The sequence below is a fragment of the Centruroides vittatus genome, unplaced genomic scaffold (genome assembly GCF_030686945.1).
Source record: "Centruroides vittatus isolate TY-2023 unplaced genomic scaffold, ASM3068694v2 contig_862, whole genome shotgun sequence".
NCBI lineage: Eukaryota > Metazoa > Arthropoda > Arachnida > Scorpiones > Buthidae > Centruroides > Centruroides vittatus.
Window position 1 is genome coordinate 1515338 of NW_027122562.1, and position 15950 is coordinate 1531287.

At 26.8% G+C, this 15950-nt stretch overlaps 1 protein-coding gene across 5 annotated transcripts; it reads left to right on the forward strand.

Annotated features, from left to right (window-relative positions):
• The first annotated feature begins 6585 nt into the window (after positions 1-6585).
• Positions 6586-15744, forward strand: LOC136982683 (nuclear factor interleukin-3-regulated protein-like). Of its 5 annotated transcripts, none has more exons than XM_067279249.1 (2): positions 6586-6694; positions 13712-15744. In XM_067279249.1, the coding sequence occupies exon 2, from the start codon at positions 13740-13742 to the stop codon at positions 14931-14933; it is 1194 nt and encodes a 397-aa protein (XP_067135350.1). In that variant the 5' UTR covers positions 6586-6694; positions 13712-13739; the 3' UTR covers positions 14934-15744. The 5 variants fall into 5 exon arrangements, with proteins under 5 accessions (XP_067135350.1, XP_067135352.1, XP_067135349.1 ...); XM_067279251.1 differs by lacking the exon at positions 6586-6694 and adding an exon at positions 7432-7581; XM_067279248.1 differs by lacking the exon at positions 6586-6694 and adding an exon at positions 11100-11272.
• Positions 15745-15950: the final 206 nt, after the last annotated feature.

The window sequence follows — 15950 nt, forward strand, 5'->3', positions numbered from 1 at the left end:
ACACTCTGATCAAAATGTTATTACTTAATGTAATTGTGATTCAGTTCATGCGAAATTGTAATATAATATTTAGTTTTGTAACTAAATTGGTGTAATATTTTACGATTTTTTTCTTATGTATATACGATTTTTTTCCTCTTTGTACGTAATAATGTAACTCATTTTTTATTATTATTTATTTGACAGATTAGCAATAAGTTTTTGTAATACTGTTGATAAATCTCGTAATCATATTGAATAAGATAAAAAAAATGTAAGATATATATACATATATACATGTGTATATATTTTACTGGAAAAAAATGGAAGAATTATCAATTTGCTATAATTAGATAATGATAATTATGAGTAGAAATAAAATAAAATAATTTTAAATAAATTAATAATAGAAACTAAAAGGAATTTTGAATAATTTACTATTTCATTAACTATGACGATAATTTATATATATATATATATTATTAATAAGTGAATTTGGCATGTTTATTAACTGTAACCGTAACCAATATGTTCAATGTTTATTGTTAGGCCTATAGTTGACAGTTGAACAGAATTTGATAAGTTTGTCAACCTTAAATAATGATAAACAGTTTTAACAATCGCTAGCAAAGTATGGAATGCTAAACTAAATTGTTAAAACAATAACTGACCGGATAAATTAGAATATGTTGCTATATTTTGTTTCTAATAAGTTGCAATTGGTGGTCATTATCCTTTAAACCGCTGTTGAAAAATATGCAAGTAGAATAATGATTGAAGAAAATAGCTCAATTATAAATTATTTTTCAAATTTTTATACAGTTTTAATCTATTTAATTATTAAAAAATGTTGTAAATAATTCCCAAAAATTCAATTTAATCAATTAATTGCCATTTAGGGAAATACTTTCCTCGAGGGTAAAATTCTTCTATTTTATATCTTTTATAATTAATTATAATAAGTAAAAGTTCTAAAAAAGAATGTAATCATTAAATCTACACCAAATTTTTATTTTAGTTTAAAAACAATTTTTTTAAAATAGATGTTTAAAGTAGCAACTTTCAACTAATAGTAAAGGAATGCAAGGTCCATTTTTCTAATCCAAAAATCTGATTTAATCTTAGAAAGTCCTAATAACCTAGACACTTTTGTCAACAAGGTTGACCCATATTCTTTTCGAGATGAGATAGTTCAAAAGTCCTCCTTGTCAGGTCATGATCACTCAAATTGATGACGTAATTTGCCTTCTTTTTCTCCCTCAAAGTACGATAGGTTATCGATGTTAGGATATAAACTATAAAATTCTAACATTTTTATGGAATTATTAACGTTTCTAAACAGATTAAAACGTCTTTTCTTATAGGATTATTCGCGTAAAAATTTCTGAAAATAAACATTATCTGATAATACATCAAGCTGAATTATAATTCTCATATTACACTGTAAATAAAAATAGGCCATCTTGTAAATATACACTTAATTCCAATTAAATTTTAATTAATATACGCTTAACTATATATAGTTTTACATTATATAAATTAAGCCGAACAGATATTATTTTCGTAAATAATAAAACATATATATATATGATCTAAATAATAATAAAAGACAAATAATTTTATTATAAATTAATAATATTTTAGAATAATAGGATCTAAAAATTGCAGATAGCATACGAAACGATGATAAATCTATCATATTTACAAAATCATCACATAAAAATAAAAGGTATTTTTAAAAATAAATATCATGTTTGAAGGATATAGACACCGTTTATTAATTATTGTGTTAGTATAGAGAGTTTTGACCCGCATAGATACAGAGAAATGGTGTCCTTGGATAAGCAAGACAAACCCGGTTATATGTAACAAAAAACCTTTTCTATTTTTGGATGTGTCAAGGACATTCTTTTTTTTATTTTTTTATTATTATTATTTTTTTCTTTATTCTTCTGATCGTTCAACTAACTCCTCCCAAAAGAGGTTAAAAGAAGCTAGCCATTGCTCTCTACTGATGCAACTTGTAATTATAGAGGATAAATAGCGTATTAATTATTATATAATTACCTTAATGTATTTGGAAAGTATAAAAATGAAACCGTTCTTTTTGAAATAAATCATTAAAAGGAAAAATATCTGCAAAAATTTGTTGTTTTTACGTATTGTTTTATTTAATTTTTTTAATCGTTTTTATGAAAGAAAACTTAAAAAACTAATAAGGAAAACACGCCTATTTAGATGCTTTATAATTTATTTTATTTATTACCCAATCAGTTAATAATTTCAATCATTTCTTATTTAATTTATTCTCGTTTTTAGATATTTTTCTTATTAAAAACTTGGTATTTTCAAAGTTAAATTATAAATTCTTATGAATTTATGCATGACAATACTTCTAGGAAAAATTAAATTTATAATCTTTACAAGTTGATAAGACATATTTAACAATGACAATCATTATGTAAAGCTGAATATTAATTTATTCATTGTTTTTCAATGGAATCTATGTAAATATATGTTTCATCCTGATAAATACTGTAAATTGATTTTTATTATTATTATTATTTAAAGAATTTAATATTTAATACATTTATAAACTTTTATTAATATTATTCTATTTGTTGTCCATTCAAAATTTCATTAAAATTGAATATAAATATATTAAAAAGTAAAAATGATATATTTTATTAATTACATGTAACCGTTTTTATTTATATAATAAAATACAATATTTTTAAAGATAGTCAAAGTATAAAAATTAATTAATTAAATTGTTAGTTAATTTCGTATTTTTAAATATGTCAAATATTTCATTTATGTTTAATTTTAATTAAAATTTTAAGGAAAATAAATAACAATTTAAATCAAATAATTAAATAAAAATTTTTCCATTTGATAAATTATGAAAATATATAATCAATTGATGTATTAAATATTAATTTTTATTAATAATTACTATCTTTCATACAAAAATGTAAAAACAAATTCAAAAATAATAAATATTAGAAGATAAATTATTAATATCTTACTTTCTCATCTTTAATTATGTATTTTTATGTTATTTATTAATATCTTTAGTATCTTTTAATAAATTTTATACTTAAATTTTGTTAATTTCAATATTTGTATATGATAGGGAGCCATTTTATAAACGGAAATGGAATTTTCTGATGAACTTTGCTTTTATTGTGATAAAATTTATTTATGAATTTATTGTTGTTATTATTATTTTCCTTTTTATTGAATTTTCTTTCAATGTTTAAAATGTTAAACTACAAATATCTTTCAGACAGGTTTGGTTTTCAGTCGCCGATGTCATTCCTTACCTTGACCTCTTGACCTCTTGTGCCTACTGAAGACAATGTTCCCCGCTCCAAGCATATTTATCTAATATTATCTGATATTATCCAAATATAAGTATCATATTAATAATACTAGTTATTAAATTAAAGTTTTAAAATAATTTTTATATATAAATTTATTTATACATTTAGTAAGCGATGCTACATATAATTAGATTACTGCTCCTAATAAAAGCATTTAATACGCCCCATAAAATAACATAAATTTAACAATAAAGCAAATCGACAAACACAAAAATAGTTAAATTAAATATAATCATTCTAAAGTAGGCGATTAAATAATAATTTATAATTAAATTTTATATATAAATGTTGGTTTTAGTAGAATATAAGCTACAATATATAATAGGCCTTTCTTCTCTACTAAATAATAATTAATTTAAAGACATAAAGTATTGATATATCCTCGTAATATGAGGCTTTAAGCTGTATCTTGTTTACATTATATATAGTATAATTCCAATTTTGATCCCTTAAAATTAAAATTTTTTTTTTGTAGAAATAACGATGATTTTTTAAAATTAAAATCTGTAAAGATGAAACAATTTTCGTGTTAAATATATGTGTTTATTTTTAATAAATATTTTAATTATTTTCGAATTTAAGGCAGATTTCTATCACTTCTGGTAATCTCCGTATAATCTTTTGCAGTCTACATATTTTCTATGTAACTATTGATCGATTGATACCGCTGTATTTATATATTTTAAGACAATTTGATAACCGTAGTATCTATATGATGTTGCGTATTACATCATATATGATATAATGGACAATATGCCCATAAGCATAATTAATTCTTGCGTTAAGCTGAATGATTTAATAATAATTTTATTAAAACTTATGAGGTAAAATAAATGAAAATAAAGAGTGGTTCAAACAATCAGTTACACTTATAAATGTGAATCGTAAACTAAGAACAGCGTGTTTTTCTTTTATAAAATTCGTAAAAGCGTGACAAAACGTCTAATTATGTAAATATTTGAATAAGGCAGACAATGGTTAACAGACTTTTGCATACGTATTTAATTTCATTTCTGTATTTCTGTAAACAGAGATTACATTTGTTTATATATATTTGTAGCTTTAGTTTATTCACTAATATAGTTAATAATTTATTAATATTCAGGTTATATTTTTAGCAATATAACCTTATTACTCATAAACAGAAGTAACTTTTAAATATGAAATTCCTATATTTAATATAGAAAAGAACGTAAATTATCTGGAAATCAGTTTCCTCTTATTTAAATATATATATATTTTAATTAAAGAATTTTATTTAAACAATTGCTACTTTATATTTTTTTAAAAAATTACAGTGAAAGGTCATATTTTAATTAAAATTCTCGTTTTTATTATTTATTAATTAATATTAATAATATTTATTTTCGTAATATGGGATGGTCCCGTTACCGTTTTTATTATTTATAAATTATTCTTTCACAATTAATTAAAATTAAATAGCAAAAATATTTCAAAAATATATGCATAAATTATTATTTAGTTTTAATAAAATTCCTATTCATAGTTGTTATGAGTCAGTAATTTCTTCATATCTTAAAAATTCTAATTGAGAAACACACAGAGCTATCTATTCAACAGGATACAATACACAGTATAAATATAGAAGTCATTTAATAAATTTAAAACATAATTTCGAATTCAATGTACATTTTATGATTCATCTAAATACAAATGCAGAAAGTAAAATTATTTTTATAACTATAAACAATATTTTTCTATAAAGAAGTTTATTGTTTTACTGTTTTATATTTCTGAAGTTTTATAGTGTTTATGCACTGTTTATGTATTATTAATTTTTATTTTTTTGGAAAATTATGTCTCCTGTACAAAGTACAATCCAACAAAACTTGGGGTAATTTTTAATTTAAACAATAAAATAAACACTGTATAAAAGTTTTATTGCTGTAATAATTAATTGAAATAAATTACATAAACTTAACAATGCAACAAAATTGAAAAATAGTTATAAAAATATAGGCCTAAATGTTATTTTAAAGAATTAATGAATTTCCTGTTAACAATAAACAATCTTACGGGTGATAGTCCCCTCCCGTCCCCCACCCTTTATAATTTAATCAATACAATTAAATTATTTTATAATTCTGAAGATTCATTATATAATTTTATTCTCCATTTTAATATAATCATTTTTGTTATAGTTTTCATAATTCTAAAGCTTTACAATTAATTTATAAATAATTAATTACACAATTTTATTTTTGTATATACCTTTTGAAATTAAAGGAAGTTTAGAATGTTATTCTTGTTTTTAAATGAAAAACAATTTAATTTATGTATAAATTAAGCCACGTGGCAAAGTTCGAGTTTGGATTTCTTCCAGATAAGTATTACGTAATTATCCATTTCATTGTGTTTTTTTCCTCCTTTATTTCATTTTAATTTGTTATTTTATTTTTAATTTGCTTCTTATGAAAAATTACGAATTAAACTTGAAAATATTAAAAAAATAAAAATATAAAATTCTCAGAAGATATTTTCCTTTTTTCTTTTCAAGTTATTTTCATGCCAAAAACGTGACGTAATCAATTGCGATCGATAATGACGTTTGTGTTGGAAGGAAACTGCGCGTGCATTGATGCTACACGTGTCGTTCTAAATAAATTGATATCTCATAATCAAGGAGCGTTTGCTTTTTAAGAATTAATTATACAGTTTTATTTTACTTTATTTCTTAGTTTTTTTAATTACGCACTTAACTTAAAATTTCCTTGTTTGTTTTCCCTATTCTTATAAGTGTTACAGATACTATAATAATAATAATAATAATAATTTTTTTTTTCGATAAGGAACTAAGGTTTTTAGGACTTTCACCCTTTATGTAACACTTACACGTGTACAAGAGTCGGTAAACTTTCCTATCTGTGCGCGTGTAATGGAAAATTTCGTTCGATCTAATGTAGCTGTTCTTTGTATCATCAATTATTTACGTAAATATTATGAAAAGTGCTATTGGTACGGTATCGCTGATAAAATTAGATGTAATTAACTTAATTGTTTAAGCAATCAAGCAAATTTTTATATTTATTCATTGACTAAACAGAGATGAAAAATAACATAGCGTGCCGAAGCTCGTGATGAAAAGGTTAATGACTTGACTTAGCCATTAATTGTCCAGCCAAACTTAGTGCTAACTCCGATTATCCGTTAGATAATCTTTTAACTTACGTAACCGTTTACCAATCACCATCCAATCGCGATAGAACTAGTGACCAATCAAAAGCTTTCTTACTTCTTATGTAATACCTTTATGATAGAGTTGTGTTCAGCGGTTGTTTGTGAAATATTGTTGATCAGAACTGGCTATTGTAAGTATTTATAAACTTTTTTTTATTTATAAATAACATAAAAATATTTTAATGTATATAAATATCTTAAATTATTTTCGTGTTTACTGTGACCATTCTAAACGTCACTTAGGATTTTGATAAGATTTAATAAATTCGTCACAATTATGGATTCTCATGAATGTATTTTTCCTCCAATTAAAGATGGATTTTCCTCAATTCTAGAAACTATATATAATCAAGGTCATCTAATATTCGTCCACTTATGATACAATAGCATCAACAACAGGTGCTTGTGACTCTTATTGATGTTGTAAGAGTTATATGTGACATTCTTAAAGGTTTCTTTGCCTCCTATTTTTATTATAAGAATATCTGTGATGCAATACAACGTCTGCGTAGTTAGAGTGCAAACCCTTTTAGAATAAAAATTGTAAACAGGATAAGTAATTATAGAGTTGAGTTATAGATTCATTTAACCGAAATCATTTCATTTATGTCATTAAATATATCAAATAATTACATTTAAGTCGAATTAAATAATATAAAAATAAAAAAAGAACATGAACAGAATGATGTTTATCTATTCCTAGAGTTCAATGACAGATAAAATACTATATATGATGCATTCATACACATGTACAATTAACAAACGTTCTTTCTATTCAATATCACAGCAAGTATTCGATGAATGATATTCTTTGAATATACGTAGTTTCGATTTTCTTTCAATAAAAAAAAGCATGAAATATTTCCATCTTTAATAATTATATTAATGATTTTCGAGCGCAAGAATTAATTACAAGAAGCAAACTAGAAGCTGAAACAAAGACATTTTTCGCTTCGTGCCAAACTAAAACAACGAAAGTGACGTCAACAACTTGCACAACTCGTAGTAACTACTTCGGGTATTACTTTTCACGACTTCTTATTATAACGTATGACTTAATTTATGATAATTAAAAGAATTTCCAGAAAATTCACGTAATTTATATATACATATTTTCAGATAGTGGGAAATTTATTTGCGGAATCTTTCCGTAATTTATCCATGAAAATTTTAAGCACTCATTTTTTATACCGCAAAAGCGTTGACTGGAAACACTTTAACCAAACGTTGTTTTGGACAGAAAAAGAAGTCATTTCTTATTAATAATTGGATTTAATCCGTTATATAATTATCGTATTCGAAGATTTACATTAAATTCGACCACAGAAAGATAAGCAAGAATATTTAAACCACGCTAGTTTGAGTGGTAAGAAAGTTTTAAATATTTACAGAAGAGCTTAAATTTATTACATTTAAGATTATTTTTTTAAGCAAAGAATTTTTTTTATAATTTTGTTCAGTATATATATACTAATATTACAAGTTATAATGCTAGATAAAAATGCAATTTGAGAATAATTTCGCATTCTAAAAGGGAAACATCCTTGCTCCCGTTTACCAACGTCCTCAACCTATTCCTAAAATGGTTATCTGTGAACTTGGCCCTATTACACTGTTATTTCGTTTATCGTAACGTCCAGAGCAAACTTTTATGAATCTTTTTGGATGAATTTGGGTCAAGCAGAAACAGAACTAGTGATAAACAAGACGATAGTTCATTAGCAGTAAGTAGATGGCATGGTGCCAACTTAGATGAAAACAGCTTAGTTACATAATCCTACACAGGCTATAGTTATCGTCTAGACATAAAACTTTTTATTGTTTTATTATATATTTATACATGTTATACTATATATTATCATTATTAAATAAACATACATAAAATTGTATACATATTTTATAACAAGTCTTCTTACTAGATACAGAAATTTATCTATATATTTATAACTTAAAATGAATTAGTTATATTTAACTTAAATATTAATATAAAAATTGTATAGGAAATTTTTATGTGTAAGTCAATTTTTAAAATAGTAATAAGCCGATTAATTTTATTATTATTAACTTTTTCTTCTTTTGTAATTCATGGAAAGTGTTTCGTATTAAAACAAGTAAAAAAATAAATAAATAATTATAATAAATTTTTGACCTTGATAAAATACATATAGGTAATATTACTTTGTGAAATGATGTTATTAACCAAATTATTGCAAAATAAGTTGACGTCATTTATTATCGACCAATGTCACCCCTTTGAAACAAAACAACTACCTTCGCAAACGATGAAGTAACCGAGTTACGTCATCATTCTAGAACCCCCTTTTTTTAAATATTTATATATATATTGTACTGTTTCGGGTTTAATGAAACTTATATTTAATTTTTTAAAATAGAAAACAATTTACAAAATAATTGTGATAAAAGTTTTGAGGAAATTTTATTGTGTACTGTATAACTTAATTAGAAATAATGTCTAAGTTGTTACTGTTTTAAATTTTTTACGGGGAATATTAAACTGTAATTTCTTAACATAGTTATTTATATTTTTAGATGATTTTAAAATATTAAATTAATTTAAAATTAAGACATTTTTAAACCTAAAACAACTAAATTCGATGGAATTTATGCAGTTTTTAAGCAATTTTTTTTTATTAATATAGGCCTATATGAAAAAATTTATTAATATATAAATAACTGGTTTATTTATTAATAAATTAATTTTTATTTATCTTTAAAAATTTACATAATTTCTATCAAATTATTTATTTTAAAAAAGCTATTCTAATAAGAGATTTAAATTGTGTACAAGTTTGAAATGAATGTTACTTTTTTAAAATTTATAAATTAGTATTTATAAGGAAAGTATACATTAATTATAGAGGAATGGAGATAATTAGTCAATATATTTATTCATTTTAAACAATAGTTTTTAATTCTTCACTTTATATTATTTTTAAAGAAAAGTAAATTGGATAAAAGTTTTTGTTATATTTATTGTATTTTGTTATAAATATTTATAAAGCGATTTATAAAAATATTTAATGCATTTATTAACACTTACGTAAAATCATTAACTCTTAAATAGAGAAATTTATTTACTTATAAAAGAATAAAAATAAAACTTCTTTTAATTATTTAAAAAATTAAATACTTTTATGATTAAGAAATTTATATTTAAATAAAAAACGATTTCAAAACCCTTGTAAATTAATAGGAAATACAAGCCTGAAATTCCTTACATAAGTCTGCGATTGTTATATGTAAACCATTGATTTCGTTAAACAAGCCTGCGGTTACTATTTAATAACCGCATACTTGTATTTATAAACATTCAAGCTACTTATTGTTATTTGTACATTTCATGTAATCCGTATAGTCTTATACATACTTTAAATTACATCCAATGAAATTATAGTTTATACTTTATAAACTATATTAGATTTAGATTTAGATTTCTTATGGTTCTAAGCTGTGGTATACAGTAGGCCCTTCCAATAATAATAAATCTGAAAACGTTGTGCTGTAGTTTATTTATCTCGCATAAAAATACTACATTGCTATATAAAATATTATTTTATTAATTATTTTATTCGGAAATAGAGAGATATTATTCCGGTTTAAAGCTTAATATTCTTATATTTTATTGCTTTTAAAGTTATGAATTAAAGCATATAAACATGCTTTAGACTTTCAATTTTCAAAATAAACACAATTTTAATTTAATATAAGAAAATTTGCCTTAATTTTATTGATACTTAATACGTAAGTTGCAATATTTTATAAAGGTATTGATATAAATATTATTAAAATTTCTATAAAAAGTCTCTTAACTAATCAATCCATTATAAGAGATAACAGTTTTAATTACGCTTTCGTCTATTATTAAATTTACCGATTAACTCCGTCACTAACGCCCCTTCCGAAAAGCAAAATTAATTTCCTTTGGTAAATTTTCATTGGTCGCTAGTTTTTAATTGTTAGCAAATTCATCATGTATCAAATTACACCTAAAAATATCTCACCTGAATGATAATTCAAATTTCATCAAGAGTAATACACTTCTTTAATGAGTGTCATTTGTGTAGTAGATGGGAAAGTGTTATCGATATCGACTAAATGGCGTGGGTTAACTCTTTAAATATCCATTTTTATCCGATTCAAATTTCATACATTTTTTATAGTGTAACGGCCATTGTTTATATCTTAAAAAATTAATAAAAATTAAGCTAATGCATTGTTTATAACAACGGGGCATTAACACATACGAAAGGACAAAGCACTAATTAATTTGAGCCCCTTGAATTGTTTGCTCTTTTCTGTTTGGTAGCTGTAAGTCGCTAGGGCAGAGCTTACTTTGCTTATAGAGTAACTCCTCCACTAGAAGATGAGTAAGGAGAAAAAAAAGGAACAATGAAAAAAAAGCAATTCAAATTTTTAAATCTCGACAGCGTGCTGAGTACCTCACGTGCCGAACTAAGGAAATTGCGTAATAAAACGACGGTGGCGCTTATGGCGGCGATGAGTCAAAACTCTGCGGTAGTCCAGTGGCATCGTAGAGGCGCATACGCCTACGTTATAATGAAGGCGAATGGTTGAAAGTAGGTCGGCGATTACGGTTCGTCTCTTGTCGACTTTCCTTAGATACATTCGATAGAGTTGTGTCATTCTTCTCTTTCTTTGACTAAAAATCGTATGTGGCAAGATAAAAGGTAACTTTACTTTCCATTTTTAAACTGTTGTATTTTTGTAAATAAGATTTTAAGCATTGTCCTGTAACGTGACGGACGGGAGGGTTTACGCTTTCTTTTTCAAATTTATCATACTTACCGTGCTTGGTTTAAGTTAGCGAAAGTGAAGTTTTTTTAAGTGATTATCTATAAATAATTCGTTGGAGTTTGTAGAAGAGGTTTATGTTTTTATCAACTTATATATACGTAGGCATACTTGTAATTCAATTTAAAAATATGTAATTCTTTTCGGTGAGATGTTTATTTATAAATTATATAATGAGATTATTTTAAATATGTAACATTTTATTTGTATTTGGTGATGTAATGACGCATTTGCTACACGTGTCGAACTTCTGATGACATCACACAGGTAAGCGTGCGTAATGATAGCGTGGAAAAATTGCATGCGAGATGTATATACGTGTATGAAAATTATTAGAAAAAAACAGTAATTAGTATGTAGATAATTTGAAAATTTTCCTCTATTTTCTAAATTATTACGGGTAAATTTTATCGACCGCAATCGGGAAAAACCTAGGTTGACTTCGGAAAGAAGCTATTTTTAAACGCAGTCATTTGGTCAACCCGATCTGGCCACCCCGAGCTGTGTAATTCGTATAGTCCGCATATAACGCGGTCAATGCCTTTATCGGTATAATTCTTAAACAGGCACTGGAGGAGGGGCTGCTGTGCTAATTGCCTTGGCCTCTTTTACCATTCCCTGACCTGGTTCCGGCCCCTTCGCTCTCCCCGGCGTAATTTGGGACACCCCTTTCACTGTAAGAGTGTCTAGCGCTGAATGCCCGGATGTGGCTGTCTCCACCTTATCGAGAGATATGGTCAAAGCCGCAGCATAGTCGTGTTCTTTAGTGGCTTTTATACACGTGGACTGCAGGATTTCGATCGAATTTTGTTGCCGATTTACTGTAACGTCGTGTGTATGTGTGCGCGCGAGTGTGTAGGACAAACACGTGCCGTCGCTTGACCTTGACTCGACGTTCTCTTGCTCGTGTAGTGAAGAGAACGGATGTTGTCTGACAGTATATTGTAGGGTTTGTCCCGTTATTCACAGGTGCATCCATGGCACTCATAGACAAGTTGATGTCGCGGTAATGTATTTGCACAGTTTATAATTATTTTAAATCGTTATGATTAAATGCTTTACGTATATATTTTAATATACAATTTTAAAATACGTTCGTTAATTACTTTTTTTGTTTGTTTTTTAAAGAGAAACGAATTTTATTTTTTTTCTTATTATTCCTTATAAAGAATTTTACGAAAATTAAAACTGAAATAAATGATGCAATATAAATTCGGAGATAGTTAACGTAATAGAATGTAATATTGTTTAATGTATTTACATACAAACTAAATGGATTAACGTTATTGCGTACGTTATATTGGATTAACAATCTTTATTTGCCTTTTCTATTTATAAATACAGTTACTCTCTTCTGTTGGTAGTAAAATGAACATAAATTAAATTATAAGAGCATAATTTATTACAGTAAAAGTACATAATTCCTGAATTGGAGTTTTCTTTGCATAGTTATTCGGCAAGTAGGAGAAACGTACTGCAAACTAAACTTTTGGAGTTGGTTTTGCGACAATTTAATATCCTGTTTACTTAATTTTAATTTATCCGAAGGTAAATTCTTTTTTTGGTTATTTTAATTAGAACTACTAATTGTTCTTTTTATATTTTTTCATCATAGTTATATTACATTTATTATTAGTATTATTATTTATTATTGTGATGCATCAGAATAAGGTTCTAAATTGGGAATAAATATTTTTCTAAAAATAGTTGGCCGATGATGTAATATCCGGCACCATCCCATCAGACGAGCTGCGTCTGTTAGGTAGAAAGAGAGATCGTTCACTCTTGTCGATGGCCGTTCGTTTCTCGAACTTGGTGACTCACAGTTTCGCAACAACTTTATAAGACCTTTCATGTTTTATATTCATGCATTTTTATTGCCGTTTTCGTTAATGTAGCTCTTCCAAAGATTATATGCCAGTGTTAAGCAATTGCGTTTCAAAATACCAAAACAATTGTATTAGGTATGAAGTAATTGAATTTTCGGAGGCCTTGAAGAAGTTTATTACGCGAAAACTATTTTTTCATACGTTTTTTTTAAATTAAAGATGATTGTTATGTGTCAAGGTATATTTGTAAAGTACTAGTGTGAAACTTTCGTAATTGCATCTGCACATAGCTTTCGTTATAGATGCAATATTGGCGATAATTGAGACCTTGTTGCAATTTTCACTAGGATACGTTGCGTCACATGTTATTGTACATTCCGTTCTAACTGTAAACATGTACGATTTGATTGAAATATAATATTGGTATATTTAGCAATGTATACGATGTCATTTTTCAAATTCTAAATATTCTTATTTTATTTGTAGGTTAAACTTCTCTCCAGATGCGAACATCATGATGGTCACTGAAAACGAACCTCAAGCCAAAAAGTGTCGTCTTCGTGCTGAATACGATTTAGAGATCAGCATGCCACCTCAATCAATTAGTCCAGGAGCAATATCTCCTAATCTAGTATCAGCTAATTGGCCCGGAGCTAAGTCTTCGATGAGTCAAATGAACGTCGATTTTTCAAATCGTTTAAATTCTAAAGACTTATTTCCATCGAGGAAACAAAGAGAATTTATACCAGAGGCAAAGAAGGATGAAAGTTATTGGGATAGACGAAGAAGAAATAACGAAGCTGCCAAGAGATCAAGAGAGAAACGCAGGATGAACGACATGGTTCTAGAAACCCGAGTATTGGAATTGAGTAAAGAAAACGCTCTCTTGAGAGCAGAATTGGCCACTTTAAAAGATAAGTTTGGATTAAACGATAGAACTGTAATCGTTTCAAATCACCAAATACCAATTTCTCTTACTCCGGAATTTCGTAGTAGGCGGTCAAAACTCTTGACAACATTAATGCCAAACGTTGTTGGTTCTCCGACATCAGGACCTCCGGCTCTTCTGGATCCAGAAGGCATACCAGTTTTACAAGTCAGTACTCCAATGCATCACCAGCAACAGCAGCAACACCACCACCACCACCATCACCACCAGCAACAGCAGCAGCAGCAGCAGCAACAGCAACAACAACAGCAACAGCAACAACAAATTCACCAAGAAGCAACAGATAAGGATTCTCAGAATAATCGCCGAAGTCCGTCAACGGTGACCACACAAGGTCGTGGTGAGTCTCCATCAGATCAAGAATCGGGAGGATCTTCTGGTTCGTGGTCTTCGACGGACGATAGTGGCTACCATGGCAGATCACCTTATAGTTCCATCCCACATAAGTTAAGACATAAATCTCATCTGGGTTCCGATAATTCACCCGAGCATGGACAAGCAAATAATGAAGCAAGTCCAGAAATTCAAGAGGAGAGAAAGCCAAGTCCTTCAGCATCGGTTCAGCAGCAGTCATATAGTCATCGAGATATACAGGCTGAAAACTTTCAGTTGCGATCTGATTTAGAACGTTTAGCTTCAGAAGTAGCGAGTTTGAAAGATTTGTTAATTCACCAATGCTCAAATATTAGCGATCATGATAGTCGAGTTCAACCAAATGCCTCAACACCATCGTCACCATCCGATGACGGTCAGAACTAATGTTACTTCATAACGTTAAAACATCTGCATCCTTCGTCCTCGGTGTATATAAAGTAGAGTTTAAACTAAGTTAACTCGCGCTTCCGAAACTTGTTTCCTTTTAATTTCGAAACAATTTTGATCTCAAAAAAAAAATTCCCATATTCATCGCTTAAATTTTCAGAAAATTACCACATTACTTGGTAAATTTTAATCCTCTGAATTTGACAGTATGAGGCATTTCAATTGAGCATTTAAATGCACTCATTTGCAGTAGGATCTTTTGTCACTAATTACCTGTTGTTCCATTATTCAAATGTTTATACACTTTCCTTTGTACATTAATGTTCATGGAGTGAAATCACCTTCTGAACAATTAAATGAAGTTATCTCCTAAATTATCATAGTTTATCAATTCAAAATCCTGATAAATTGTAGCCACGTTAAACATTGTGTCTAGAAAATAAGTTATTCCTGTGAAATCATTGCATAATTGTCTTAATAATAAAATTAAAATCCAACATATCTTCATTTTTCATTCAAGTACAAACTGTATGGAGTTGTCGTTCGGAGACGAAGTTGTTACATTAATCAATGTGGGACCCGAAAAATCATGTCTATTTTGCTCAAAAATATAAAAATATATATTTACGTTTTTACGTAATAAATATTAATATAAAATAGCAAGAAAAAAACAACAAAAAAAAATTTGTAAACTCCAAGTCAGCAGTAAAAATATTAAGTTGTAAGTTCCTGTATACTGCATCAAAATACATCAGCTTTATTTATGTCAAACATAAATTTGTAATTAAAAATTATCTGCTTAATTGAATGATTTCTTTGTCTTAATTTTTGAAAAAATTAACACTTAAATTTATAAAATAAATTTAAATTTTCATAGAAATTTCAATATATTCAAAAATTCTCGTGTTTAAATTCCTGTAATTATTTTTGAATAGTTCGATTAAATGTATCGTTAAATAGTATTTTTAAAATATCAATTTTAAATACTTAAAAATCAGAAGAAATAAATCCCGA

Excerpts from the sequence above, each read along its gene's own strand:
- LOC136982683 (XM_067279247.1), top strand. The coding sequence starts at position 12,374 with ATGGCACTCATAGACAAGTTGATGTCGCG. Across the intron at positions 12,403-13,711 it reads ATAGACAAGTTGATGTCGCG|GTTAAACTTCTCTCCAGATG; the intron begins GTAATGTATTTG and ends TTTTATTTGTAG.